Source organism: Ictalurus punctatus, chromosome 27, assembly GCF_001660625.3.
Source record: "Ictalurus punctatus breed USDA103 chromosome 27, Coco_2.0, whole genome shotgun sequence".
Classification (NCBI taxonomy): Eukaryota; Metazoa; Chordata; class Actinopteri; order Siluriformes; family Ictaluridae; genus Ictalurus; species Ictalurus punctatus.
In genome coordinates, this window is record NC_030442.2 from 14,277,532 (window position 1) to 14,303,869 (window position 26,338).

The following is a 26,338-nucleotide window of genomic DNA, read 5'->3' on the forward strand; positions in this document are numbered from 1 at the left end:
TTGTCAGTGGGGTTTGGACGTTATGCAAATATAAAATTCTGTTCAGACGGTTTTGTCTGGCCACAGACAAATAGTTCATAACTCTTCCGAATGACTGAGAGGAACTTCATGATTAAGACATTTTCTTGACTACTGAGGTCTGAATTTTTTATGAAACACAGAGCGAAGGGACTAGTGAGGATGACCTTCCTTTCACCTCTATTAGTCACTATATGTTTACAGACAACAGTGCTAGATGTGTCCATTTAAGTTACAGCGGGTTTAATTACAATCTCATCATCCTCAGTCTTCTCTGGTCTTTAAGTATAAAATATGCAGGCATGCCTTCTTGTTGCACTTGGATGGATGCATATGAACGATAAAGCTGATGGACACTTCGATGATAAGAAGCAACAAACTAGTTATAATTAGTCTTCTAGTATTAGAATACTGTCTTTTATCTGTAAACATATTTCTGGACAGTATAAGAATGTGCCATCATTATATTATAATCAACATCCATCCATCCATCCATCCATTTTCTATACCGCTTATCCTATAGGGTCATGAGGAACCTGCAGCCTAGCCCAGGGAGCACCGGGCACAAGGAGGGGTACACCGTGGACAGGGTGCCAATCCATCGCAGGGCACAATCACATAGACATTCACATACCCATTCATACACTACGGACACTTTGACATGCCAATCAGCCTACCATGCATGTCTTTGGATTGGAGGAGGAAACCAGAATACCCGGAGGAAACCTCCACAGCACGGGGAGAAGATGGAAACTCTGCACACGCAGGGTCGCGGCAGGAATCGAACCCCCGACCCTGGAGGTGTGGGGCGAACGTGCTAACCACTAAGTGTGCCCTATAATGAACATCTATGTTTCAGATATCCAAAGAATGACTTTTACATTTTCCTTGACTTTGGTCCTATGATTAATGTTGTTTTGTCAAGATTAAACGTTAGAGTATAAAATACATTAAGTTGCAGAAAATGTGGTGGGAGTTTCATTTTAGACTGTTTTTATATTTCTTACATCGTTTATTATTCCATACATTAACAATTTCTCCTCTTCATACTGAAGGCTGATATAAAAATGACAAACATATTTATTTAAGCAATATAGCATATATGAGCAATATAATAATGTGATTCATACATTGAAGCAAATATAGCTACTCAAATGTGCTGTAGATCAGAATATGAAAAAAAAAGTATTAAAATGTATGCATAGCATAGTTATAAAGTCTGTGCATGTGTTGTACCATTCCTTGTAGCCTGGTATTGACATAATACAGTTTCTTCTCTGTGGTGAACCATGTAAGCCTGCTTTAATAACAGTTTATGGTGTATGTGTGTGTGTGGCTGGAAATGTCAAGCCTGGATTAGAAAAAAAAAAAGATCTTAATGTCCTGTCTCATCCAGACACACACAGCCAGGCCCAAGCTACTCATTTATGTGGACAGTGGACAGAATGATGTGAAGTGTCCACCGCCCCTCCACTGCTGTTTGAGAGGAACAGGATGCCGAAGTGGGTCCTTCCGTCACCATGGCAGCAGAAACGTACACAAAATAACAGCTCGGCACCTGGCTCCAGCACTTCTCGCCTGCCTCGTGTGTTTGTAACTAAACACGCTGGTTCATGGCAACGTTTGTTTGGGACATCTCCTTGGAAGTCTTTAATCAAAACCATATCTCAGACAGGATCTGTTCAAATGTGGCCCCTTTTTGCCTTAAGCCACGACTTGATGAATTCCTTGAACCCTTCCTTAGGCGAGCTCTGCTGCTGCTTCCTCCTCAATTTATAATAAATTGCCTGATGAATTGCTTGTCAAACTTAGTTTGCAGTCTTGGAGTATGATGTGGAAGTGCTGTATATTACTACATGAAGACCGGAGTCATATTGCCGTAGCTATTATATGATAATATACAGGCAAGAAAAACACGAACTGATATGCCACACAGGGCATACTGTATATCAAGTCTGAATTCAAATGAAATCTTAAAGGGATAACTTCATGAAATGTATTAGTTTGATCTATTTATATGTTCTGTGTAGAAGTTGTGCAGCTGATTGAATGCATTTTTGACAAACTTTTGTTTCTCACATCCATTACACATATTCGATTGATTTCTGTTCAGATTACAACCATAACAGGTTAATAATATGTTTTTGTTTTTTTTTAAAAAGGTATTGATCTGAAAGAAAACCCAATAGCAAGCTATATATTTAACCTTCTCTCAGAGAAAGCAGAGATTTCAGTCTTTTTCATATAAATGAGGTCATACTAAAAGCTATGATCAAACTCGCCTCTGTTGCCATACTTCATCTCTCAGGATTTCAGAACATCTTTTTTTTTTTTTTTTCATTTTCTTATCATAATGCCTTTGAAATAGACCCGATTTCCAAATATGTCTTTGTAAAATCCTGCTTATGCAAAACACCAAGTTTCCAGTTAAAATGTTTACATGTGGATAAGGACTACAATATTATACGAGTGGTTGGTTTTTATTTTTGTTTAGGTGGTCGGTCAGATATGAAGCCTGCAGACCAAAAAAGGACACGTTCATCCTTGGTTTATTGTGCTTAATAATGGCTAGCACTGCTGTGGATTAAATTACATGGAAAAGCAAAAAGTGTTGTCTGAAATCAAACAATTTTTGCAATTGTAAAATTCCTTTTGGAAGCATGAAATTCACTCAAATTCAGACAGTCAATGTACGTACTATTAGAATGGCAAGGCCAATTAATTTGTTTTTGCTGTAGACTGAAGACGTTTGGCTTTGAGGTCATGTCCTGTTAGATTGCTTATTGTTTAAATGATAAATAGCTCTTGTTTAAACAATAAATAGCTCTTGTTTAAACAATAAATAGGTCTTAACATCTACTCTTGGTTTTAGCCTTCACCAGTTTCACTGGTGAAGATTGCAATTTGTTATTAAAAAGGATAAGCCAACATTAAGATCAGAGAGCTGTCTATGGGAGAAAAGCAAGCCATTTAGAAGCTGATCAAAGAGGGAAAATCAGAGGCATTGCACAAGCACTGGGAATAGCCAATATAACAATTTGGAACGTCCTAAAAAGAAAGAAACCACTTGTGTACTGAGCAACAGACACAAAATGGGTCAACCATGGAAAACAACAGCTGATGACAGAAACATTGTGAGAGCTGTGAAGAAAACCCCCAAAAACAACAGTCAGTGACATCACAAACAACCTTCAGAGGGCAGGGGTGAAGGCATCACAATCCAATGTCACTAATCTTTATTGATGATATAACTCATGATGGAAGCAGCAGAATGAATTCAGAAATTTTTCAGTCATTTTTTCAGTCATTACTTAACTACGCGACCTGTTGTGAGGAACTTGAAAAGACCTCTGAGCAATGAGCTGTAATGGATAACCAGCTCTGCTTTTAAATGTTACTACATTGTGCTGCTATGGTGATATCTGACCTTTCAAGTCTCCACGCCTTCAGCTGTAACATTGTTGAACCAAGTCTTTATGTCTCTATGGCTGCACAGAGAATCTTTTCTGCCCTCACCACTTTCAGTGAACTTGAAATGTCTTTCAGCTGGTGCAAAAACAATCGACTCTGAATTAGAACTGTAAAGAAGTGAAAAGCTTGGATAAGATGATGCATTAACGAGTGAGGGATGAACTCTGGGAAAGCGGCGAAAGAGAAAAAGAAAACGCAAAGTGATCAACGGGATCTTATGAGGTGAGCACTATACACCAGATATTATACTTAATTGTGCTTAATTATTTAAATATATTAATATTTTGAATGATTCATTATTGAATGTGAAGACATAATTCTATTATGTGTACTATTTACTCTTGAACAGCAACACTCTGGTATCTGCAGATAAGGAGTTAAGGCAGTTTGGAGTTATGGAATTGCACAACTCCAGCCTTGATGAATGTAAGAGACGCAGAACATGCAACGTTCAAACAAGCGAATAACTACAAACGATTAAACAATAACAGTGCCATTTTGAATCTTTCAGATGACAAGTTATCTCCTGGTCCTTCTCACTCTGTTCTCCGTTCCCCTTCTTCTCCTCCTCCACGATCAAAAGATCTCAGAGTGACTTTTCAACAGGAACGTTCAAACAGCTTTCCAAAGACAATGCCTTTCTGTAGGATTATAAAACAAAATGCATCTCCTTTATTATCGAGAACTGATCAGCAGTCAGTACTCACTCGTACACAGAGTACACCAGAGATCAGATCTTTATATTTGGACTCTGAGCCTACAGAAGGAACTAATAAACACTGGGATAAGAATTTTAGGGATGCTGTGTTGTCATGGACCTCAATGAATCACCCTTTGGCTGAAACACACACAGAGCTGGAATCACATACTGACAGACTGCTTCGCCTTACCAGGGGTACTAAAGTATTATTCTCATTTTACATTCATTTTATAGAAACCCTTATAAATGATATCATAAAATCTCTTAAAAATCTTGCTGTGGCAATATGAAACGTGTCAAATGTAAGCATTTAAAGGAGAAATCCACCCTGAAGAACTTGTATATTAATGTTTCTAACGTTCAATTGCAGCCAAAATTTTTCATAACAAGTCCACATTCACTTTGGTTAACAGTTTGATAATGAGTCTTTATTGGTCACATATACATATGCACACAGAAATTATTTTCTTCGCATACCCCAGCATGTTAGGAAGCTGGGGTCAGACCACATGGTCAGCCATGATACCGTGCCCATGGAGCAGAGAGGGTTAAGGGCCTTACTCAAGAGCCCAACAGTGGCAGCTTGGCAGTGCTGGGGCTTGAACCCCCGACTTCCTGACCTGAGCAATGCAGTGGCATTTAGTCCTTTAGTCTAAGCTCTCTCACCTCCTCATTGGTACACTCTTCTCAAACAGCTTCAACTTTAATGCTAATATCACCATCAACCCCATCGTGCTCATGATGATGTAACTTGCTAACTAGCCGAGCCAAGTCTCTGCTGCGTCATATAACTGGATCACATAGCTGCATTGCATTCTGGAACTTTCTGTCTTTCCGTCTAACTTCTACACTGAATTTCATGTTAATATGACATGGAAATATTGATTGAGTAAAAGAAACTCTTACTCCTTTGTTTTTTTTGGTGCCAACAGTGAAGCCTTATTGTTATCCCTTGTATTTGAAATTGTTTAAATTTTCCTTCCATTAAATGCCATTGTAACTGCACTAGCAATGCTGTGACATCAGCGTGACACACCTCTAACTTCTCACAGGAACAAGAAAATACGGCACCATCTTAATGCATTTTAATATTTCAATATAAACATATCCCTAATTTCTCCATCTGGGGATTAATAAAGTATTATCTTATCTGATCTTATTTAATGTGCTTTAGAGTGGAGTTTTCCTATAACCTGAATAAATGTATCCATATTGTTATTCTATAGACTTGTATGAATCGACCCACCTACCTGATGCTGCCATACAATTTTTCGAGATGAGGCAAGAGGAAAGATCACCAGTTCATAGACTCTGCATGAATTCCTTTTTACAGCCAGACAAACAGGAGACCGAGCAGACTTCTAAACAACGGCTAAAAACCAAGGAACAGGTTGGCTTTAAAAAAAATATATATATATATTATTATTTTTTTTACATTGATAAGATTATAAATGTTATATAAATTCTGAGTATTCTCCATGACTTCAGTCCCCCTAATTTAGACCACAAGATTGGTAATGCATTCATTTCAATTAATTTTATTATTGTAGCACTTTTTACAGTGGACAGTGTCACAAAGCCACTTTACAGAAATCCAGATATTGGTTTAAAGCAAGCCAGACGCGACGGTGACTAGGAAAAACTCCCCGGGATGACATGAGGAATCAGACTCAACAGAGAACCCATCCTCTTCATATGGAAAGAATTTTACTGTCATTTATTACAGCTGCAAAAAGAGAAATACTCTTTCACTTCCTAACAGAAATTGTCCAAATGGTTTCTATTTAAACGTTTCCCCATCAGGAAATAAATGGCTTCCATTCATTAAGCCTATTCATTCTTGTTTCAGATATAGGATATATTTGGTGTATAACGACTCATATTCTTGGATCCTGATAGAATATCTGTTAGCCCTATCTAGATAAACATGGACAGTGTATATATCAGTGTATATATCAGTGTATATATCAGTTTTCTGGCAAATATTCTAAAATGAAGCATAATTATAGATCTGAATATCAAAAAAGTCCATTACTCTCACTGATCAATAAACCATGGCATAACATAACAATGCCACCAGAGAGCACTAGACTACTATAAAGAATCCTATTAGAAAGTCATCAAAAACCATTCAGATCAACATGGTACACACAAAATACCACCACTAACTATTACAAAACCACGAAGAACCACTGGAAAATTTTTTTGTTAGTTTGTTTGTTTGTTTTGAGAATTTCATGGGGAATAAATTACATTTACAATTAGCAGAGAATTAAAAAAAACAAACAAACAAACAAAAAAAACCCTTTGTTTATGGGTTTGGACCCAAGGATATACAGTATGACACCTACATACTGTAAGTCTGACATAAACCTACATAAACATTTTTCAAAAAATGTTAACTGTCACAAAGAGTACTTCTATCAGGTTAAATGTCAAGCTGAAAGTCAATTTTTTTGTTGACATAAGTTTGTGTTATGTCACTTTTGGAGCTGAGTTATATTAGAATGTAAGAACAACTGACTTTGTAGTTCAAAGACACAGTGATGATGTGGCATAACTTTTTGAGAGCTTTATTAGTGACACTTTCAATAGGTACTTGACACATGGTAGTTAACATTAATTCAACTCAGAAAGTCCCATGGCTTCTGTCAACACAAGTGCTATGTAAACACCATCAAAACTGATAAAAGCTATTGCGGTTTGGATGACAAATGATGTCTTTTGGAATAAGTCCTTATAAATGTTTATGTAAGTTTATGTCAGTTGTCCTGAAGAGCGTATATACACAGTAGATGTCATATAGCCTCATGATCACTGCCCTTTTTCTTTTCTTTTCTTTTTATTGTATAAAATAAACAGTGTTACCAGCAATCTCACCTGAGTTGTGCTTGATACTGTATGTCTTCAGTTGATCGTTCCAGAAGCCCAGGGAAGCTCTTTGTCTGGTCCAGCTGTCCAGCCCTGTGGTCCTGATGTGTGCGCTGTGTTGAGGACTCTGCTGGACCTGGTGGACGAGCACTGGAATGGACAAAACTCTCTCCACCTCAATCTCAACTTTATGGGTATGCATCCATTACGAAGTGAGCTTTAGGTGATGTGAAATTTTTACTCGGCCTTTAAACTTGAAATTTTATTTTTTTGGAGTGACAATGGTCTCCAAGATTATTACCATACACACCATACATGGCCAAAAATTTGTGTACACCTGACCATCACACTCGTACTGTATGTGGTTCTTCCCCAAACTGTTGCCAGAAAGTTAGAAGCACACCAATGTATAAGACGTATTTGTATGCTTTGTAGCGTTACAATTTCCCTTCACAGGGGCCCAGACCTGTTGCTGCATGACAATGCTCTTATGTGCTAAGCGAGCTCCATGAAAACAAGGTTCGCTGAGATTGGAGTGGAAGACTTGGAGTATCCTGCAAAGAGAGTTCTACTGAACACCTTTGACCCCAGGCCTACTCACCCAACATCAGTGCCTGACCTCACTAATGCTCTTGTGTATGAATGAGCACAAATCCCCACAGCCACGCTCCAAAATCTAGTGGAAAGCCTTCCCAGAAGAGTGGAGCTTATTATAACAGGAAAGGGGACTAAATCTGGATTGGGATGTTCAAAAAGTATGTATGAGTGTTATGGTCAGGTGTCCACAATCTTTTGGCTACAGTGTACAGTAGATGACAGGACCAGTCATGTTACTGGAGTTTTAACAGCCTTTGGAGTTCATCTACCTAATTTAACCTCAAACAAGGCCTTCAGTAGCATCCGAATATTAACAACAGAAGTTGGACCAGAGGAAGAACAGCGCAAAAAATCATGATCTGATAAACATATAGCACATATCATGGTTTTGGTTTCATAACGGAAACCTCCCATTTTCAAATAGGATGACAATAAGTGACATATGTTCCAGAAGTTGCAGTCAAGATATTAAATTATGAATTGTTAGAATATTTAGAATATGTTCAAATACCCCCTAACCCCAAAATACTTGAATGGCTGATACTGATTGTACAAAATGGTAGAAAAACTCACATGAATGATAAACAGCCCAATAAACCAAACACATGATATTAATGAAACATATGGTTCCAGGAAACTTTTAGACACAGAACATGCATGCTAAGCTACATGCTAAGCTAATGTTGATGTACAAAATGTCATTGTATGTTTTGACAGCTTTAGATGCTGTTAAATAAATAACTTTGAATGAACTCATGCTGTAATATTACCCGTGTCCACATGTGACATATACAGGGTGAGAAAAAAATCTTTAAAAACGTATTAACCTAGACACCAATTATGTTTTTTTTTCTTAATTTAAATTCTTAAATAATTGTCGAAAAACTTGTATGGTTGCTCACAGCAAAAGCCATCCTCCTTCTATTACCTCTAACTAACCCGGTTCCACCATCCCAATCTGAGGACAAGTATATAAGAGGACGTAAGGATGAGCAGAAAGGAAAGCGGGAGAGCAGAGAATGGTGGGATGTGGAGAAATCAAGGCAGGTAAAGAGCATGTTGGGGAATGAACAGGGTGGAAACGAGGAGTGCGAAAGCTGCGGAGAACACCGATCAGCAATCGATGTCTCCAAAGTTAGACAGCTGAAGAGACAACTTGCCAAAACTCAACATGAACAGGTCTTTGTATTGCTTGTGTTTTTTGTTTTTTTTTCCAAATCACATTTTTAAGACTTACTTTCTGTGTTTCCGAATAAACTTTAAATACTTCTGTGTTGAAGGAATCATTGAAGACGAGACTGATCTTGGCTTTAAAAGAGAACTTCGTTTTGCGAGCAGAGAAAATGAAGATAATCACAACTTTGGAAAATGGTGAGCATTTATATAAGGTAGAACCTGTGAATATGTAGACTTACCATGACCTACATACTGCATGTGTCTTCTCTCTGTGTGTGTGTATGTGTGTGTGTGTGTGTGTGTGTGTGTGTGTGTGTTAAGACACTACACTGTTGGACTTGGGAGTACATCTGGACAGAGAAACAAAAGTTCTTCAACAGCAAGACAAACTCTTAAAGCAGTTGGAACGAACACTGCATCTTCTACAGGACAATCACAGGTAAAGTCCTTTACCATTAGTCTCTACTAGTTTATAAATATTAGGTCATATTGAATCATTTGATCATTGTTTAATTATAGATCCAATTAAAATTAGACTTGAATCAAAATCCAGGCCTGTAAATACAAAAATCCCTTTAACCTAATCCTTTGACAAAGTAATATAAATGGTATTTATTTAACAGTATTTTTATTTCCTGATGTAGTAATATATGCTTTTTTTTTTTTCTAGATCCTTGGTATCCCGTAATGACTTGCTGCAGAATTTGATCAAAAGAACCAGCAAAATGCAGTAAAACATTATAAATGTACTGAATCAATATTGGTAAAATGAACAGTTTGTATATTTAACTGTATATGTTTTTAAAGTCTGAACTTTAAATGCATTTCTTCTTTGTTATAGTATGTCTTATATGCCTAAATGATTTAAAATAGTAAAGGTGCTACTGTTCTCTAATTCCTCTGTGTATATAAATATATTAAAGCAGGTACCATTACAGTGAGTGACGATTAAATTGGAATAACCATCTTTACAATAAACAATAAATAGTTATCTTAAAAAAAATACATCTGAAGTGTTTATGTGGGGTTTATGAACGCTCCACGTAGAACCCTACAACAGAGCATGCCTCTTTGATAAACTGATCTATGATAGATCATAATTATGTGATCATTTCTATGAATGTGTATTTCCTGTATGAGCACAAGAAATATGGAGACCATGACCAAAGACTTCAAACATACGCGTTCGTACGTAAAATTCGTAACATTAGACCACCAGCAGATGGCGGTACTGATCAACAAAACACTACCTTATAGACCTGAGTCTAAAGGTGCATTCAGCTAACGCTTATAACAAGGAATTTCTGATCTCTGACTAGGAAAAAAACGAAGAAAAGTCCCTTCAACCCCGACCTTCCTGACTCACCGAATGACTCTCAATCAGCATAGACATATTAGTTGGTTAAATCTTTAACAGTGACCAATTGCTGTCCAATAAAGTAAATAAATCACAAACTCATGATCACTCATTTTAGCTGGCTAGCTTGTTTCTAACAAAACACACACTTTCATGGAGGGTTTCATGCTTTTCTCACTTTGGTGCACGAACATGCCGAGCATGAAATAATAATAATAATAATAATAATAATAATGGTTTAAGCCATGCCTTTAGCATCACCATATATGGTAATATCCTTTTAAAAAGGCAAGCATTCAGTTTGTGCCAATTGCATCTTAAGTGATATCACATTTCAACAGTATTGCTGTTTTACAAGAGAAACCAGAGTGGATGTCATTCTCTTCTATCTACTTTTAAACTGCGGCCCCATCGAGGTCTGAGTTTTCTCATCAGATAATCTGTCATATATATATATAGTTGTTGTTGAGAACCAATCTGCAAGTTATAGCAGTTCATATAGTTGAACCCCTCCATCTTACCTTTTTTCTCAAAGCCATAGTGCCATCTGGTGGCAGAAATTTCAGAGCTCATCCACTGATCAGCTGAATGTTAAACATATCCAGTGAAATCATACTTACCAAGTATCTATTTTATTTTAATTTTCATTGTTATTTTCACCCACTTTATAGCTTTTTAGCTGCTCATTCCCTCCTCAAACACTCTCTATTTCTGTTTTTAATGAGTTTAAATATATTTTATTGCTTATATTCCTGATTTGAGTCCTAAATAAACACACACACTTCCATATATAATGGAACCGTTCATGAAAATAACCAGACAAAAAAAAAAAAAAACCCAATAATGAACAATGAGCAATATATTGAGTTTAAACTTACAGTGATGTTCTATAGTTTTAGTGCTACATGTTTCCCCACAAAACATTGACTTCAAAATGATTGGCACCACGGTAATTAATTAATTAAGCCTGACAGGTCCTGGAGAGCGAAACAGCACCAAGTTCCTTTCTGTAATCACTAACAAGCTTGTAGAGATGTGTAGACGATCTTCATCCACTTCATTTTGTTGATGTGTGGGGTGGTGTGTGTGTGTGTGTTACGGTTGTCACGGTACCAACATTTCAGTAGTCGGTACTAATACCAGTAAAATTCCACGGTACTCTGTACCAATTTCGGTACCAAAGCAAAACACAAAAACATGCTAATTAAACATACTATTTTTATTAACCAAGTTAAATATCAATATAAAATGTGTTTTTAAAAATGGCATTCTGTATACTTCAAGTATATCATTATTAAAGCTACTAGGAGTTATCCGGACAAGAGTAGAAATGTTTTTTTTTTTTCTGACTGACTGATATTAAAGACATAAAAAAGTGCTAGCCACACACCTATTATTTTCTAACAAATAAATTTTCCTCTCGTGTGTACAATTAATAAACCCCCTCCTGACCGTATTAACGTTAAACGCGCGATGTTTTCTTGCAATAATACACTCTAATTAAACTATGCTACAACATTCACAATGCAACCGCTGCCATCATTTTAAACTCATCTGTTTGAACTCCTTGCATAAATACTGCGGTTAAGCAGCAGCTCTTCCTGAAAACACATTTAATCTATCCGCACATAATTTTTTTTTTTTGGAGCAGCTTTTACACACTTAGCGGTAATAGCACCAAAAGCGGAAAACGAGCGTCTGCGATAAACACATGTATTTCGCCTACTATATAGTAGGTAAGTATGCGGTTTCGGACGCAGCCATGGTAACCAGGGGAGCTGCTACTGCTTTGGCTCTTCTTGTTGCACGGTGCACCCATGAAATATTCCCGACTGACTACATGTCAGGCAGCGCGTCAGTACCGGGTTGACCCGTTACTACCGGCACACGCTGAGAATCAGAATAACCCGTGTGTAAATAACCTAAAGGAGTTCTCCATCAGCTGAATGGAAGTGACGGAACAAGGCGAGATGTGAAATAAGATCATTATTTACAGTGCGGGACGTTAATGAGATGTTATATTTATTATCAAAATATTTAAACGTCTCTCCCAAAAGGATGCCCACGGTAAAACAACAACAACAACAACAATTACAACAACAAACTTCCAGACACCTGGAGTTATGGATGTCAAAATAAATGAAACTTTATTTAAAACAAATAAAGTGAGACAGTCTGCAGGAAGTCTGAATTGTACACACACAAACATTGTTGGAAAACCCTGAATGGGTGTCAACTCATCGCAGGGCACAATCGCACAACCATTTACACAATTTGGGAATGCGGATCAGGCATCGCATGTCTTTGGACAGCTGAAGGAAAGAGGAGTATGTTATGATGTTTATAGTGTGCTATGACTTTTCTAACTGATCGGAATTACGGTTTATTTATAACACTATCTATCTATCTATCTATCTATCTATCTATCTATCTATCTATCTATCTATCTATCTATCTAATCTAATTTACAAACAAAGCGATATATCAAGCGGTGAACAATACAAGTAGTACTACTATACAATATCTTTAATTGAGTTCTAGAAAAGCAAAGTGTGCAGAGTAGAGGTGTAAGTCCCAGAGTAGGTTTTTTTTTTTTTTTTTTTTTTTTTTTTTTTTTGTGGATTTTTTTTTTTTAATGATAATGTGGGGTTGGCAATTTAGGGGTTAGTTGGGTGTTCACGGAAGAGGTGGGTCTTTAGTTGTTTTTTGAAGATAGTGACAGATTATGCTGTCCGGAATGAGTTTGGAATTTCCTTCCACCACTGAGGGACTTTCACCTTCAAACTATCTTCAAGTTTATGAAACAGTTTCATACTTCCAGACTGGCTTTGTCAAGCCAACTTGAAAGGTTGTCGTGACAAACTTTACCTATCTAGTTAACTTGCAAATGAGCAAATACAAGGAACCACGAATGTAGCATAAAACGCACACGTGTATTTTTTTTTAAATGTCCACCAGAGGGCGTCATTTCAACTCCACTTTTAAGCTTCAGCAGTTAATGGAGACCTAGAACAGCACATTTGGGTGGTGAAAAGAGGATCCACAGCACAACAGCGCTCTTAAACTTCTATAACCCGGTGAGTACTTTAAAAATTTAAAAAAAAAAAAAAAATTACAATACTTTGGTCGTTTTAGGGTGAGATATGTATTATGTAAGCAATTATTAAATAAATAAATAAAAATAGGATTGCCTTCTAGGTGCTATTAAAAAATCAGTCTGTTTCAGTTTAACCGGTTTTGCTGTGTGTTCTCAGCAATACATGATTATGCCTAAACTTGTCAGATTTTCTATACAGTATGTGGGATGTGATAATCATCAGATACATGACACATATCACATTCCCTAATGAATTATCTCCTGCTTTGGTAAATTAACAAGTTGTTTTGTGTTCATTTGTAAACAAACAAACAAACAAATAAATAAATAATCAGTCTTTTCACTTAAGTAAGCTTATAATCTTCACTCCGTACATGTTTCTGATCCTAACTCAGTATAAAACAATGGACCCACAGACACTTTCTCTTTATCTGACTATGAAAATATTTTTGGAAAAACAAACAAAAACAGTACACCGTGTAAAGTTAGTAGATAATGATGGACTTGGTAAATGGTAGCAAATTTGGGAAGTGTAAGTTGCTAAACAGTGCTCTGCTTGATTTCACACGAGGAAATTAATTAAGATTGAGTCGACTCCAGAATTATTGACATCCTTCAGGATCATGATAATGAGCAATACCTGAATAATTATATATTATATTATATCCAGGGTTGGGGGTTCGATTCCCACCGTGGTCCTGTGTGTGCAGAGTTTGCATGCTCTCCTCTGGTTTCCACACATTGTTAATATGGTAGGTTATTGTGAAGTAAAAGAATGACACGAAGATAAATAAAGTAAATAAATACAGTGAAAGACAGTCATAAACATTTTAGGGGGAAAAACGGAGGAAAAATAAAAAACATACAATGACCTAGTTGCATAAGTATGCACAATAACCTAGTTCCATGAGTGTGCACATCAGTACTTTGTGGAAACACCTTTTGATTTTATTATACCACACAGTATTTTTGTGTGAGAGACTTGGCGATATTTTTGTACTCGTTCTTCCGAAAACGTTCTAGATCCGCCAGATCCTAAGGGGAATCTCCTGTGCTCAGCCCGCTTCAGGTCATCCAACAGATTTTCAGTTGTGTTCAGGTCTGAGTTCTGGCTAGGTCATTCAAAAACATTGATATTATTTTGGTTAAGCTATTCCTTTGTTGATTTGGATGTATGATTTGGGTCACTGTCATGGTGAATTCCTTCTCATCTTCAGATAACTAGTGGATACCTGAAGGTTTTGCTCTAAATTCAACTGCCATTTGTAGCTTTTAATGATTCCCTCCATTTTGGTAAAACCAGCTGAAGAAAAGCAGACCTAAAATATGATGCTGCAATTTTTGTTGCCAAACATACATTTTGGAATTATGGAATTATGATACCTTTAGGAATTGGTCTCATCAGACCATTACACATTTTGCCACATGGTTTGGGGTGATTTAGTTGTGCTTGGATGTTTTTTGTGAGAAAGAGCTCCTGTCTAACCCTCCCTACCCCAGAGCCCAGACATGTGAAGAATGAGAGATTGTTGTTACATGTAGAGAGTAATCAGTACTTGTCAGATATTCCTGCAACTCCTTTAATGTTGCCATAGGTCTCTTGGAAGCCTCCCTGTTTTTGGTGGTCACTGTGTTGCTACTTTTTCTCTATTTGTTGATGATTGCCTTCATCGTGTTCCACGGTGAATCTAATGTGTTGGAATTTTTTTTATACCCCTGTCATATTCTCACCTTTCAACGAGTGAGACCCTATACAGGCTTTGTCAGTTCTTTGGTTTCAGCAATCAGATGAAACCAAGATGATGTGAAGAAAATCCTACAGAAACAGCTGGTCTTTATTTGGGGTTAATCTTCATAATATAATTAATTCCATGTCAAGTCGATTAGTTTAGTAGACCAGTAACACATCAACTCCTTTTAAATGTGTTCATTTATTAGCATTTATCTTAAAAAAAAAAAAAAAAAATGCATAAATGGATTAAACATATATCACATACAAAACGGATGAACAGACTGGACATAATGGGGATTAAATGTGATTAAATTTTGTATCATTAGCACACTTTGTCAGTAGCCGAGTTTACGGCTCTGAGCTAATGCTTTATTTTGCCTCCTAGTGGAATAACAATAGTAATAATAATAGCTCTTTTCTCAAATTTTTCAGTTGTTACATTCACTTACGATCCCGTCCAGTTACGGGATGATTGTCAATAAATTTGGTGGGCTGTATTAGAACCTTAATAGGACTGTATGTTTGACACCCTTGGTTTGTGCAGTAATTGTTACCATTATCTTGAAAGGTGCCAATAATTATGGAGTTGACAATATGTGAATTAATTTTCATAAATTAATATTTTTAAATGCAATAGGTAGACCATTTGATATACAAAGGTAAGAAAATACAAAACAATACTGAAGATGACTTCACTCATGTCCACTTTAGCAACATTGAAATATTTCGGCAGTATCAAAATTATTATATTTATATTTCTTACAAAACACCATGTATATAAATATATGTACATTGTAAAGTTGTTTTGTTTTGACAGCACACGGTTATGCAATTATGTGTGAGTAATTTTTTATGTGTTCATAGCTGTTAACGAGAACCAGACCATGTTAACCCTCAAAGGACTGGGCGTATGTGAGCTGAGCCTGTGCTGTGCTTTCCTCCTCCTTCTGCGTGGAGTGCAGTCTGATTCCAGTAAAACTTTGGAGCTGATGTCTATGTACCGACTGATAGATGGGTAATGATACCCGCTGCTTTTTCTCGCTTTAGATAATTCACAGGCGGTATAATTCAGAGTTTATTATCTCCAGTTGTGGAAACATCATTGCCTTCCAAAGTTTCCTAAAACTCGATCGAACCAGAAGAAAAAATTCATGGCACTCAGGACAAAAATCAGAAACCATAAACTAGAAACCAAGAGACTTTCTTCCTCTTCTTCTTTGTTTGTTAAATTATAATGAATTAATTTTTTATGTTTTTGAAAATTCAGATACCTTAATGAAATGTTAAACATTAATGCATTACTGGATATGTGGAAATCTACTAGATGAAGAAAAAGCTTTGTTGATAAGTTGATCCTTTTAGTTGGAAATTTTCTTCACGACATTGAGCTGAAAAAAAGCATACATGGTTTGCATGATTGCACCTGGATGGTGTGCTACAGTTGTGGTAACAGTAGTTGAATAATCTTTGAAGCGAAACATGGTAACTTCTTGTGGGGGGAGGGCAAAATGTTTCAGCATTTTTACTCTCTTGGTGAAAATCGAAAGTATAATTTTTTTGTGGGTTTTTTTTTTTTTTGAGGAAAACTACTCGAATTGGCGAAATTACATTTGCACAAAATTGGTTTGTACCATCTTCTGCTGTGATTATTTCTGGTAAATGAGACCTTTTAGCTGAAGAGGGCTTTGGCTGAATGCCCGTTGTAATGATGACATCCGTTGTGATCACATGACACATCTTGGCACAAATATGCAGAAAATCTGTGGTAATTTAGAAAAATTGCAAGCTCTTCCGAATATAGCAGAGTTTGCTTGATTTTGCATTCATTTCTCTGGTCACAAAATCCTGGAGAGAATGTCTCAGGGTAAGAGGAGTGCTACAAGTGGCCACTTGTGCATTGTGCAAAGTTGATGAGAGTGTCTTAAAATCAGAAATACGGAATAGAACTGGAGCCTAGAATCCCAAGAAAATTTACTGTGAAGTGTGAAAGTGTACCCTTCCTCACATTTACATTCACAATCCCTTTCCTCTCTTTCTCCAGACACAATGACCTCCCTTTGCACCTGCGCATGCTCGGGAATAACAAACTCAGCCAGTTTGATTTGTACAACAGCCCGAAAACAGCTACGGATATTACCCGACTCAAAGCTGGTCATGTTGGAGGACAGGTAGTCTCTGTTTTACACTGTTCCTTGGAAATATTCTATAATGTATTTTTTATTTATTTTCCGATTTTTTGCTGAGATTAAGAGTTAAATATGGCCAGTATGGTGGCGTTACTGGTGTAACAGGTAGTGTTGGTGTCTCACAGCACCAGGGAACGATTTCTGAGCTCTGTCCTGCAGTATGTATGATACTATATACAATTGTGGAAGAGTCATGATTTCTACCACTATCTGGTTTTGCAAAGAAAAGGGTTGGTTCTCTTCTGAGTCTGTTTCCTCTCAGTGTTCCTTCCTCATTCTGTCTCAGGGTGTTTTACCCATTCCACTGTGACCGCTGGCTTGTTCATTCCTGGAAAGCTGCTTTTAATGCTTTGTGTCGATCGATAAAAGCACCGTTAAAATTAATTCAATAAATAAATAAGTGAATTAATTTCCCAGCATTCTGCTTTTCAACCGTAAACCTTGGAAGAGAGGATTACTTTAATGGACAAAGTCAGTGTTCAATGTGACCATAGAATGATTATTCCTGTTTTGACATGTCTGGTTCAGCTCGTCTGCTCATAATGAACAGACTATAAGCAATAATGTGGTCAAGGACAACTGCAACAAAAGCTTGACAATGAGATGGTGAAAAAGCAGAACTTAAATAGTGGTGCTAACAAGGCATAACAAGCCATAACAAGACTCAGGTGCTAGTAATTAGTGAGGCGCGTGACATGCTGGGGCTGATGGGTAGTGTAGTTCTATGCCCTACCATGACACTTTGCAGTAGATTTTACAAATGCAGTTTTGACACCAGAATCTAAATAGATTTTTTTTAAATTTGAAAGACATAAATATGAACTATTTTTAGCACTACGTACAAAATGCAGTGAGTGCAAAATACTATGTTTTGTATGTTTAGACACCTGCAATGCCTTCCACTAATATTGGCACCCTTGATAAATATGATCAAAGAAGCCTGTGAAAAAAACGTTTGATCTTTTGTTTAAAAAAAAAAAATTATATATATATATATATATATATATATATATATATATATATATAAAAAAAGCTCTGTATCTGCTCCTTTACAGCTTCATTCAAATCCTTCACAGCATACAAACATTTTTAGGAAAACTTCTGTATATGTAAGAACCAGTTATCCAGAACTCCAGTTTGTAAAGCTGTACAGGTCTCCAGTGCTGGGTTTACATGTGAAGGCCTGACATTTGCCAGAAATGCAATTTGTACTGTATACTGTGTTACTGCAGCATGCACTTTGCATAAATAAATGCTTCCTTGAGTTTACTGATCAGAGAAGAGTTAGATCTGTGTGTACACAACCTAAAAATACACATCACACAACATACCACCTGAGACCGTGCATATCCTCATTCATGTTTCAAAGTTAGTTCACTGCCTCATGAAAAGCAAGAATACATTTGATAGTTATACATATTTTATCATCCTAAAACCCTTAAATATGGGATATAAAGTCTTGAATTAACAATCACCCACTGTCAGACCTTGCAAAAAAGCCAGAAAAAGCAAAACAATTAAAAGCAGTTATTTTGTTTACATTACGTTCACTTTTATTGTCTATATAATGAGTTTATGATTAAACCATGTAATTTGTACACAATATAAAAGAGTTTTTTAATGATTTTATTTAGTTTATTGGTGACTAAATAAAAAGGGTGGGTGTGAATGCATAAAATACTAGGAGAACTGTTAACATAAATTAATGAACTAAGTCCTAGCTAGCTTGTTGCCTAGCAATGACAGTGATATAGTAGGAAACTAGATGAAAATGTAAATGTCAAAGCAGACAATTCAATAAATCTAAAAGTTTTCCTCATTGAAGGCTTGTTTGTTATTGTGTAGTATTGCTTTATCTAATACAGCTAAGTCCAACAGATGCTGATGATTCCATACTCCTATACTGATTCAGTACTCTATACTGATTCAATATTCTAGTCTGATTCAATATCCTGTACTGAGTCGATATCTTACTGATTCAATAACCAATATTAATGAACTGTGACCAACTTTTCCTCTGTCAGATGTTTGCGGCATATGTGTTATGTACAGCTCAGGACAAGGACGCCGTTAGACTGGCATTGGAGCAGATTGATGTGATACGACGTATGTGCACTGAATACCCAGAGCTGGAGTTGGCTACCACCGCTGCAGGTATGAACCTGGGGTATATGGGGATAAAAAAAATATTGGCACTTTCCTGACCTAAAAAAACCTGCTATTTTTAATTTCCTTTAAAGCTACTCTATTTTGTTGTATTATATACTCTGCAAACCCCCCCCCCCCCAAAAAAAAAAAAAAAAAGTTCCTTTTTTCAGGATACTATGTGTATTTTAAAGATAATTTTGTCAAATCCAAATAAGCTTTACAGATCTTTATTGGAAAGGGTTTAAACAATGTTTTCATACTTGTTCAGTCAACCATAAACAATTATTGCACATGCAGTGTTTCATACAAGAAACATATTTTCTTATTACATTGTATAATCACTGTGTATATTTTAGACACTGCACATTTGCATCTCATACATTTGGTGATATTTTTCACCGATAACAGAAAGGATGCATGCACAGCTTTTTCTCAGTTTCCATATTCACTAAAGGCAGACACGATGGCACACCCAGAAATGGAAATTGTGGGATAATATGTGGGAAAAGGGCAATTTCCGGAACATAATGCTCATTCAGGAGGCCATTTTTCCACATTACCACACATTTATACTTGAATGAAGATTGCATTCATAACTTGCTTTGATGTGTGTGTGTGTGTGTGTGTGTGGGTGTATTTGAAGAAATGAATGCCACAAAGAAGATAGCTTGTTTGATCAGTGTGGAAGGAGGCCATGCAATTGATAGCAGTCTGCCAGCTTTACGCATGTTCTACCAACTTGGAGTGAGATCTATGGCACTCACACACACCTGCAACACACCTTGGTAAACACATGGACACACAATCCTCCATGTTGTTGTTATTGTTATTATTATTATTATTATTATTATTATTATTATTATTATTATTTGCATGGTGGGCCATTCTCTGCACGATAGCAACATTGGCACGTCAGTGTCACTGCTGTTCTGAGAAAGAGCACCATACAGATAACATCTGCTCATTGGTTGGATTTGGGTAATGTATGTTTGTGTGTGTGTGTGCGTGCGCATAGCAAGATAATTGAGCAGATGTTTCTCACTCATTTTCTTATATAGGGCAGAAAGCTCTTCCCTATATTACCCTTACTACAAGAGAGAAAACAAAAGCTTGACAGAATTTGGAAAGGTAATCAAAAAACATTAGAAATTAACACAAAACTTTCATTTGTCTGTGTGTGTGCATAATGTAACTGGATATGAATACATTATCAGTATTGAACAGATTACGAATACAGGAAATACAAATTCTGTATACATAGTACACCTCCTATTCATACAGTATTTATTTTTTGTATATTTATATGGCAAAAAAGCTTGGCAGATAGCTCCATGTTGAGATTAGTGGTATGCATTGGGACAGGGATCCCATAGGATGCAACAAAAAAGCTTGAAGGGCAGCAGTGGGAAGGTCTCAGCAAAATTCACCCACCTGAAGTGCATGTTAAAAACTGCACAAAAAGTCTTGATGCATTTCTGACTAGCAGTACAGTATTTACAATTATTATCCACTCCATAAACCTGTTCCCAATCTTTACAACATATATTAAAACAGAAATTGTTCTGTACATTATAGGTACACTGTCTGTACTTACACTTTCCCTTTGTTTGGACTTGCTTTTTCCACTGACTACCATCTTGTCATGTAAAACCATGGCGCTGGCAACCCTGCTTAAGGGACTAATGCCACGTGCATTAACATGATATGAATAGGAGGTGCACTATCTCTCTGCTGGGTTCTCCAAAAAATAATTAAATAATTAATTTAACCTATATATATATATATATATATATATATATATATATATATATATATATATATATATATATATATATATATATATATATATATATATCTTTGTTCATTTTAAACTTAAATGAATTTTCTTTATCATTATTAAATGAAAATTGCATTGTACTACATGCCTAGTGTGTATGTGTGTGTTACTGTAAATTAATCGTTGAGTCACATGCTGGTAGGGGTCTTCAAACAAAGATGTGAAATACAAATGTGTGTGTGTGTGTGTGTGTGTGTGTAAATTTGATCTTGACTTAATGGTGTCGTTTTAGGCTTGTCATTCCTGTCCTACAATAAGAAAGATAAAATCTTTGTTTGGACAGTGAAGCCATATTTGCTGCATTTATTTTGAACAATAGTAATCTATTGTTATGTGTATGCATCCTGCTCATTACTCCAGGCAGTAGTGCATGAGATGAACAGACTGGGAATGTTGATTGATCTGTCTCATTCTTCCTGGGCTACAGCGGAAGCCGTGCTGCAACTTTCCAAAGCTCCGGTCATCTTCAGCCACTCCGCCGCCTACAAAATCTGTAACAACCCACGCAACGTCCCTGATAAACTGCTTCTCATGCTGGTGACTCCAAGCTGCCTTGTGCAAATGTGCCAGAAGAGAGAGAGTATATTAGATTGAGGGGCTCGTATAGCTTTTGGATTTTAAGGGTTTAAAGAAATAAACCGAAGGCTATAGGATGTATCTCAGGAATACTTTGATTGTATAGCTGAAGGACTTTTGTCTGAAACGTCCTGTTTTTCTGGAAACTTTGTGTGCTATGCATCATCTATCTGTATTAATAGGCCTGTCATTATTATTATTATTATTATTATTATTATTATTATTATTATTATTATTATTATCATCATCATCATCATCATCATCATGTCATACTTATATTCATTTAATCCTTTCCATTTCTACACTAGAAAGCAAATGGAGGACTCATCATGGTGAACTTCTACAGTGATTTTATAGCCTGTGGTGATCAGTCAGATGTCTCTCTTGTAGCTGGTGAGTTCAGCACTTTTACTAAAGAATATTTAAAATATATGCAAACCAATTACCCCACACGAATTTATGGAGATACTAGAGATCCAGATCCTTTCTGCCTCTGGATGGAGCTCAAATCTTCTTTAATTCCAGACTGCTGGGACTACGGCTGCTCTTAACGCCATACAGACTTCATATAAATCCATAATGAACTTTTTCACAATATCTGTTGTTACCCAGATGAGGATGGGTTCCCTTCTGAGTCGGGTTCCTCTCAAGGTTTCTTCCTCTTAAAACATCTTAGGGAGTTTTTCCTTGCCACCGTCACCACTCAGTGGCTTGCTCAGTTGGGATAAATTCACACCTTTAATATCTGTATACCGTGTTGATATTTCTGCAAAGCTGCTTTGAGACAATGTCTATTGTAAAAAGCGCTATACAAATAAAATTGAATTGAATTGAATTGAATTGAATTACCATGATGAAAAATGTCTTAGTCTCTAATAATTGTCTTTTGTGGATTAAATATCAGGTTCTATCAACACAAAACAAACCAATGGTAAACTTGGAAAGGAAATAGGTGTAAAATATATAAGAATTTATAACTAACATTAAGTACAGGTACAACTAGACACAAGTTACACAAAAGACAGCCTTTTTTTTAAAGTAGCCCACACAATATTGCACCTGAAGCATACATAACTTTTTGACAGCTTTTTGCCCATGCACAACATTTGCATTTTTGGTGGAAAAAAGCCGAACCAGCTATAAAATATGTTGATGAATCATTAAACTGATAAACAAGTGGTTTAGGTGGCTACTGTAAAATATTAATTGAATTATTTGTAATTGTAAGCACAGTGGTGTCCAGTCTAATCTACCAGCGCCAGTGTGGCTGTAGGTTTTCGTTGCAAAAGAGTCGCACAAGTTTGGTTCCTTATGCTAAGTTTAATGTAGCTCGAAAACTGTTTACCTCTGGCAGCCGGTTAAAATGCTCCAAACTTGGTACATCCAAACAATACAAATGCTTGCAAAAAATCAGTGTTTGATTGCCAAATGCTCAGTGTGAAAACAACTAAGGATGAGCTTTAGGGTCCAAGATCTCCTTAAAAATGTCTTAGGGATTGTAATCAGTTCTGATATTCCCTCCAAATACTAATAGTAAGGTTTCATGGTTGGGGGGAAAAAAAAAAAAAAAAACTTATACAGACTGTATATTGCATCATCTTTTTAATATTCCGCTCCACTGAAATTTTTATCTTAATCCTGTGCCTTTCAGACCATTTTGACTATCTTAAGCATGTGATCGGAGCAGAGCACATTGGAATCGGGAGTGACTATGATGGGGCCAGCGGGTAAGAGAACTTTTCTGTTTGCAAATTTCTAATTTGTCCGATCTCCAGTTTACTCTGTTCAGACTGGCATCTGGAATAAATATTTGTCCTTAATCTCATGAAACATTGTTTCCTTCTAAAGTGTTTGTCTCTGTGTCTACTTGTAGATTCCCTCAGGGTCTGGAGGATGTGTCTAAATACCCTGCTCTGATTGGAGAACTATTGCGTAGGCACTGGAGTGAGGCGGATCTGGCAGGTGTGCTGAGGCTCAACTTTCTCAGAGTCTTTGAGAAAGTGGAGAAGGTGAGAGAGGGCTTTCATTTAAACCTCATGACCTATACCTGCTCACATCTACTAAGCCTGGTACTTCATAGATGAGCTGAATCAGGTGTCTCTGAGCATAAACATCACCAAGTTTTCATTAGTTCTGGCTCTGCAGGAGGAATTGGGCACAGTGTATACAGTATATGAAAGTTCATAGCAATAGAATGTAAGCAAAAGTGTGTATATATGAGCTAGAAACGGAAGACCTGATCCATTGGCAGAAAATCCATATCACTTGGTCGCCACCCAACAGTTTTGTACATACATATACACCATAGCTCCATTGAATCATTGTTTCTGATTGGTAAGAACGTGTTGATTAAGTGTTTATTAGTAGCTCTGAGTGTAATTCTGGCTGTATGGCAAATCAAAGGTTTATAATAACGTACTCATTGTAATACATTACTGTATCTTGTATGGCACCCCAATAAAGAGAGTTTTTTTGTATTTTATGTCTGTAAAGCAGAAGAACTACTTTTGTGGCAATAACATTTCAAAGCAGTTGCTATACGAAGTACATCATGTGATGTAAATAGCTATTGTATCAAGTCCTCCATTTTATGATATCCCTCCAGTATTTCCCACACATTCCTATCAAATGTATCATTATTGCCATCTGTTTCCACAGTTTCCTGTTCCACTGTAATCCCAGACTGTGTCAATATTCAACCTTTTTTGTAGAATGTGTTTGCAAGGTCTTGCACATCTAAAAATAGCTGCATTTTCTGTCTTGTTGTGCTGCTGTACAGATACGTGATGAACTACGCAACACTCTTCCCAGTGAAGTGTCAATCCCCCTTGCAGAGGCCCAAAACGAATGCCGTTTGGTTCTGAGGCACCCGAATAGCTCAAAAATGGTCAAGTCATCTGGTATGCAAGCGAGTAATCTTTTAGGCTCAGGTGCTCTGTTTTGGACTGTTCTCTTTTTCCACTTTATGCTGCTACATAAACCGACATATCTGAATTGATTCTGAGACAATAGTTCATTTAAAAGTCTCAAGAAGTTCTTTGTGAAAAGGGCATCGCAAGTTTGAGTACTATTATAGTGAAGCCATATATTCAAGCCATATATTCAGTATATATACTGAAGACCTTGTTTATACCTGGTTTTCATGCTGTTGCAAATTCCCCTTCTCAGCATGTGGTGGGTTTCCCTGTGTAATGAATGCTGCCTATTTTGTTTTGTTGAGTTCTGTCCAGGTGCTTTTTTGTTTACTTTGCCTGTTTACCTGTGTTTCTGTATTCGATTCTGTCTCTACCCTGTCTCATTACTTGTCTGTTACCTAATGTGTGCACCTGTTCCGAGTGCATCCCTTGACTAGTTTTCTTTATATACACTCATGTTCCTTTGTTTCATCGAAAAGTCTTGTTCATTGTAAGAGTGCATTACTGCGCTGCCTTCGATGATTCAGTGTTTCCTAGTTGTGACCTTGACAGCACTTTTGTTTTTGAATTTTCCTTGGTTGTCACTGCCTGCATGGGAATTGACCCCCTCCAGGGATTGTGATGATGATTTTTGGCTTATCCCTAATAAACAATAAGGAGTTTATGCACTTACATCCTACATTTGAGTATCTTTTATACACCTGGATAAGGATTATATTAAATATGTAAATGCATTTATAACAGTTCTGTATCCTCAAATTCAAAATTAATTTATCGCACGTACAACCATGCACAGTACATGTCGTGAAATGCTTTTTATGACTGTCTGTGACATAAAACAGAATTTACATAGATTAGAACTTGTATAAAGTTAGAAAAAGGAAAAGCATTATTTAAAACTATGCAAATATAATGCAAGGATATTAAGATGGGTGGCAGCAGCAGTCTGACTATGATTTGTATACAGTGCTTATGTATATGCAATTATTTATGCAATATAATGCTGTGCAACATTAAGCTGAGGCAGTTGTATTGAAATTGTCCAAATATACGATACATATTTACAGATACAGTGTAATACAGGATAAAATGGTTACCGAAGATGAATGAATAGAAGATGTATTAAAGGAATGTAGGTGGTGTGGGTGTTCTGTAGGCAAGAAGATTTAAAGTCCGATCCTCTACCGACTGAGGCTCAAATAATTCCAGACTTGAATAATTACTTGTATTATTACTCAGACATTTCTCTCTAGAGTAAAAGAATTTCATGGACCCCCTTATCATCACAACACAGATTTACTTAAGAACAGGGCAACTGTATGCCATCATATAAATGCATGTGATTAGATTAGAGCTTTTTATTCCTCAAATTTCCACTCCTACAGATGCAGATTTAAAACACTGTGTAATATATTACCAGCACTTCCTGGTTTAAAATTGCATTTAAAACTTTACATTATTTGTGTATAGTTCTTGATAGTTAGTGAGTTTCAGAAGAACCCCTTTCATTTCAAGTGACCAGTCACTTAGGCTTACAACTATGATAATAGCCATAACAACCTTGATATTAGTTAATAGCAGAACTATGGGCTTACAACTACTTCAGGGGGTGGTCTGACATTGTTATATACATCTATCCTAGCCATATTTGAGAGCC

General features: G+C 36.6%; 2 protein-coding genes and 1 long non-coding RNA gene across 5 annotated transcripts; 2 read left to right on the forward strand and 1 right to left on the reverse strand.

Annotated features, from left to right (window-relative positions):
- The first annotated feature begins 3,211 nt into the window (after window positions 1–3,211).
- On the forward strand, window positions 3,212–10,261 carry LOC108259140 (leucine-rich repeat-containing protein 36). The gene is made up of 9 exons (XM_017458364.3): window positions 3,212–3,711; window positions 3,839–3,915; window positions 4,001–4,384; window positions 5,416–5,579; window positions 7,101–7,254; window positions 8,562–8,836; window positions 8,938–9,028; window positions 9,155–9,272; window positions 9,504–10,261. The coding sequence occupies exons 1-9, from the start codon at window positions 3,647–3,649 to the stop codon at window positions 9,565–9,567; spliced, it is 1,392 nt and encodes a 463-aa protein (XP_017313853.1). The 5' UTR covers window positions 3,212–3,646; the 3' UTR covers window positions 9,568–10,261.
- On the reverse strand, window positions 5,478–11,277 carry LOC108259141 (uncharacterized). The gene is made up of 3 exons (XR_001810824.3): window positions 11,069–11,277; window positions 7,070–7,196; window positions 5,478–5,561 (listed from the first exon to the last, which is right to left on the reverse strand). It is a non-coding gene; the product is annotated as an uncharacterized LOC108259141 (long non-coding RNA).
- Window positions 11,278–12,368: 1,091 nt separating this feature from the next.
- On the forward strand, window positions 12,369–25,355 carry dpep2 (dipeptidase 2). Of its 3 annotated transcripts, none has more exons than XM_017458692.3 (12): window positions 12,369–12,517; window positions 13,149–13,267; window positions 15,884–16,034; window positions 17,061–17,187; window positions 19,230–19,359; window positions 19,997–20,138; window positions 20,412–20,481; window positions 21,551–21,727; window positions 22,075–22,159; window positions 23,418–23,493; window positions 23,640–23,775; window positions 24,546–25,355. In XM_017458692.3, exons 3-12 carry the CDS (start codon window positions 15,904–15,906, stop codon window positions 24,762–24,764), a joined length of 1,293 nt encoding a protein of 430 aa, XP_017314181.1. In that variant the 5' UTR covers window positions 12,369–12,517; window positions 13,149–13,267; window positions 15,884–15,903; the 3' UTR covers window positions 24,765–25,355. The 3 variants fall into 3 exon arrangements, with proteins under 3 accessions (XP_017314181.1, XP_017314182.1, XP_053532456.1); XM_017458693.3 differs by lacking the exon at window positions 12,369–12,517 and adding an exon at window positions 12,900–13,038; XM_053676481.1 differs by lacking the exons at window positions 12,369–12,517; window positions 19,997–20,138; window positions 20,412–20,481 and having other exon boundaries at window positions 12,906–13,267; window positions 21,618–21,727.
- Window positions 25,356–26,338: the final 983 nt, after the last annotated feature.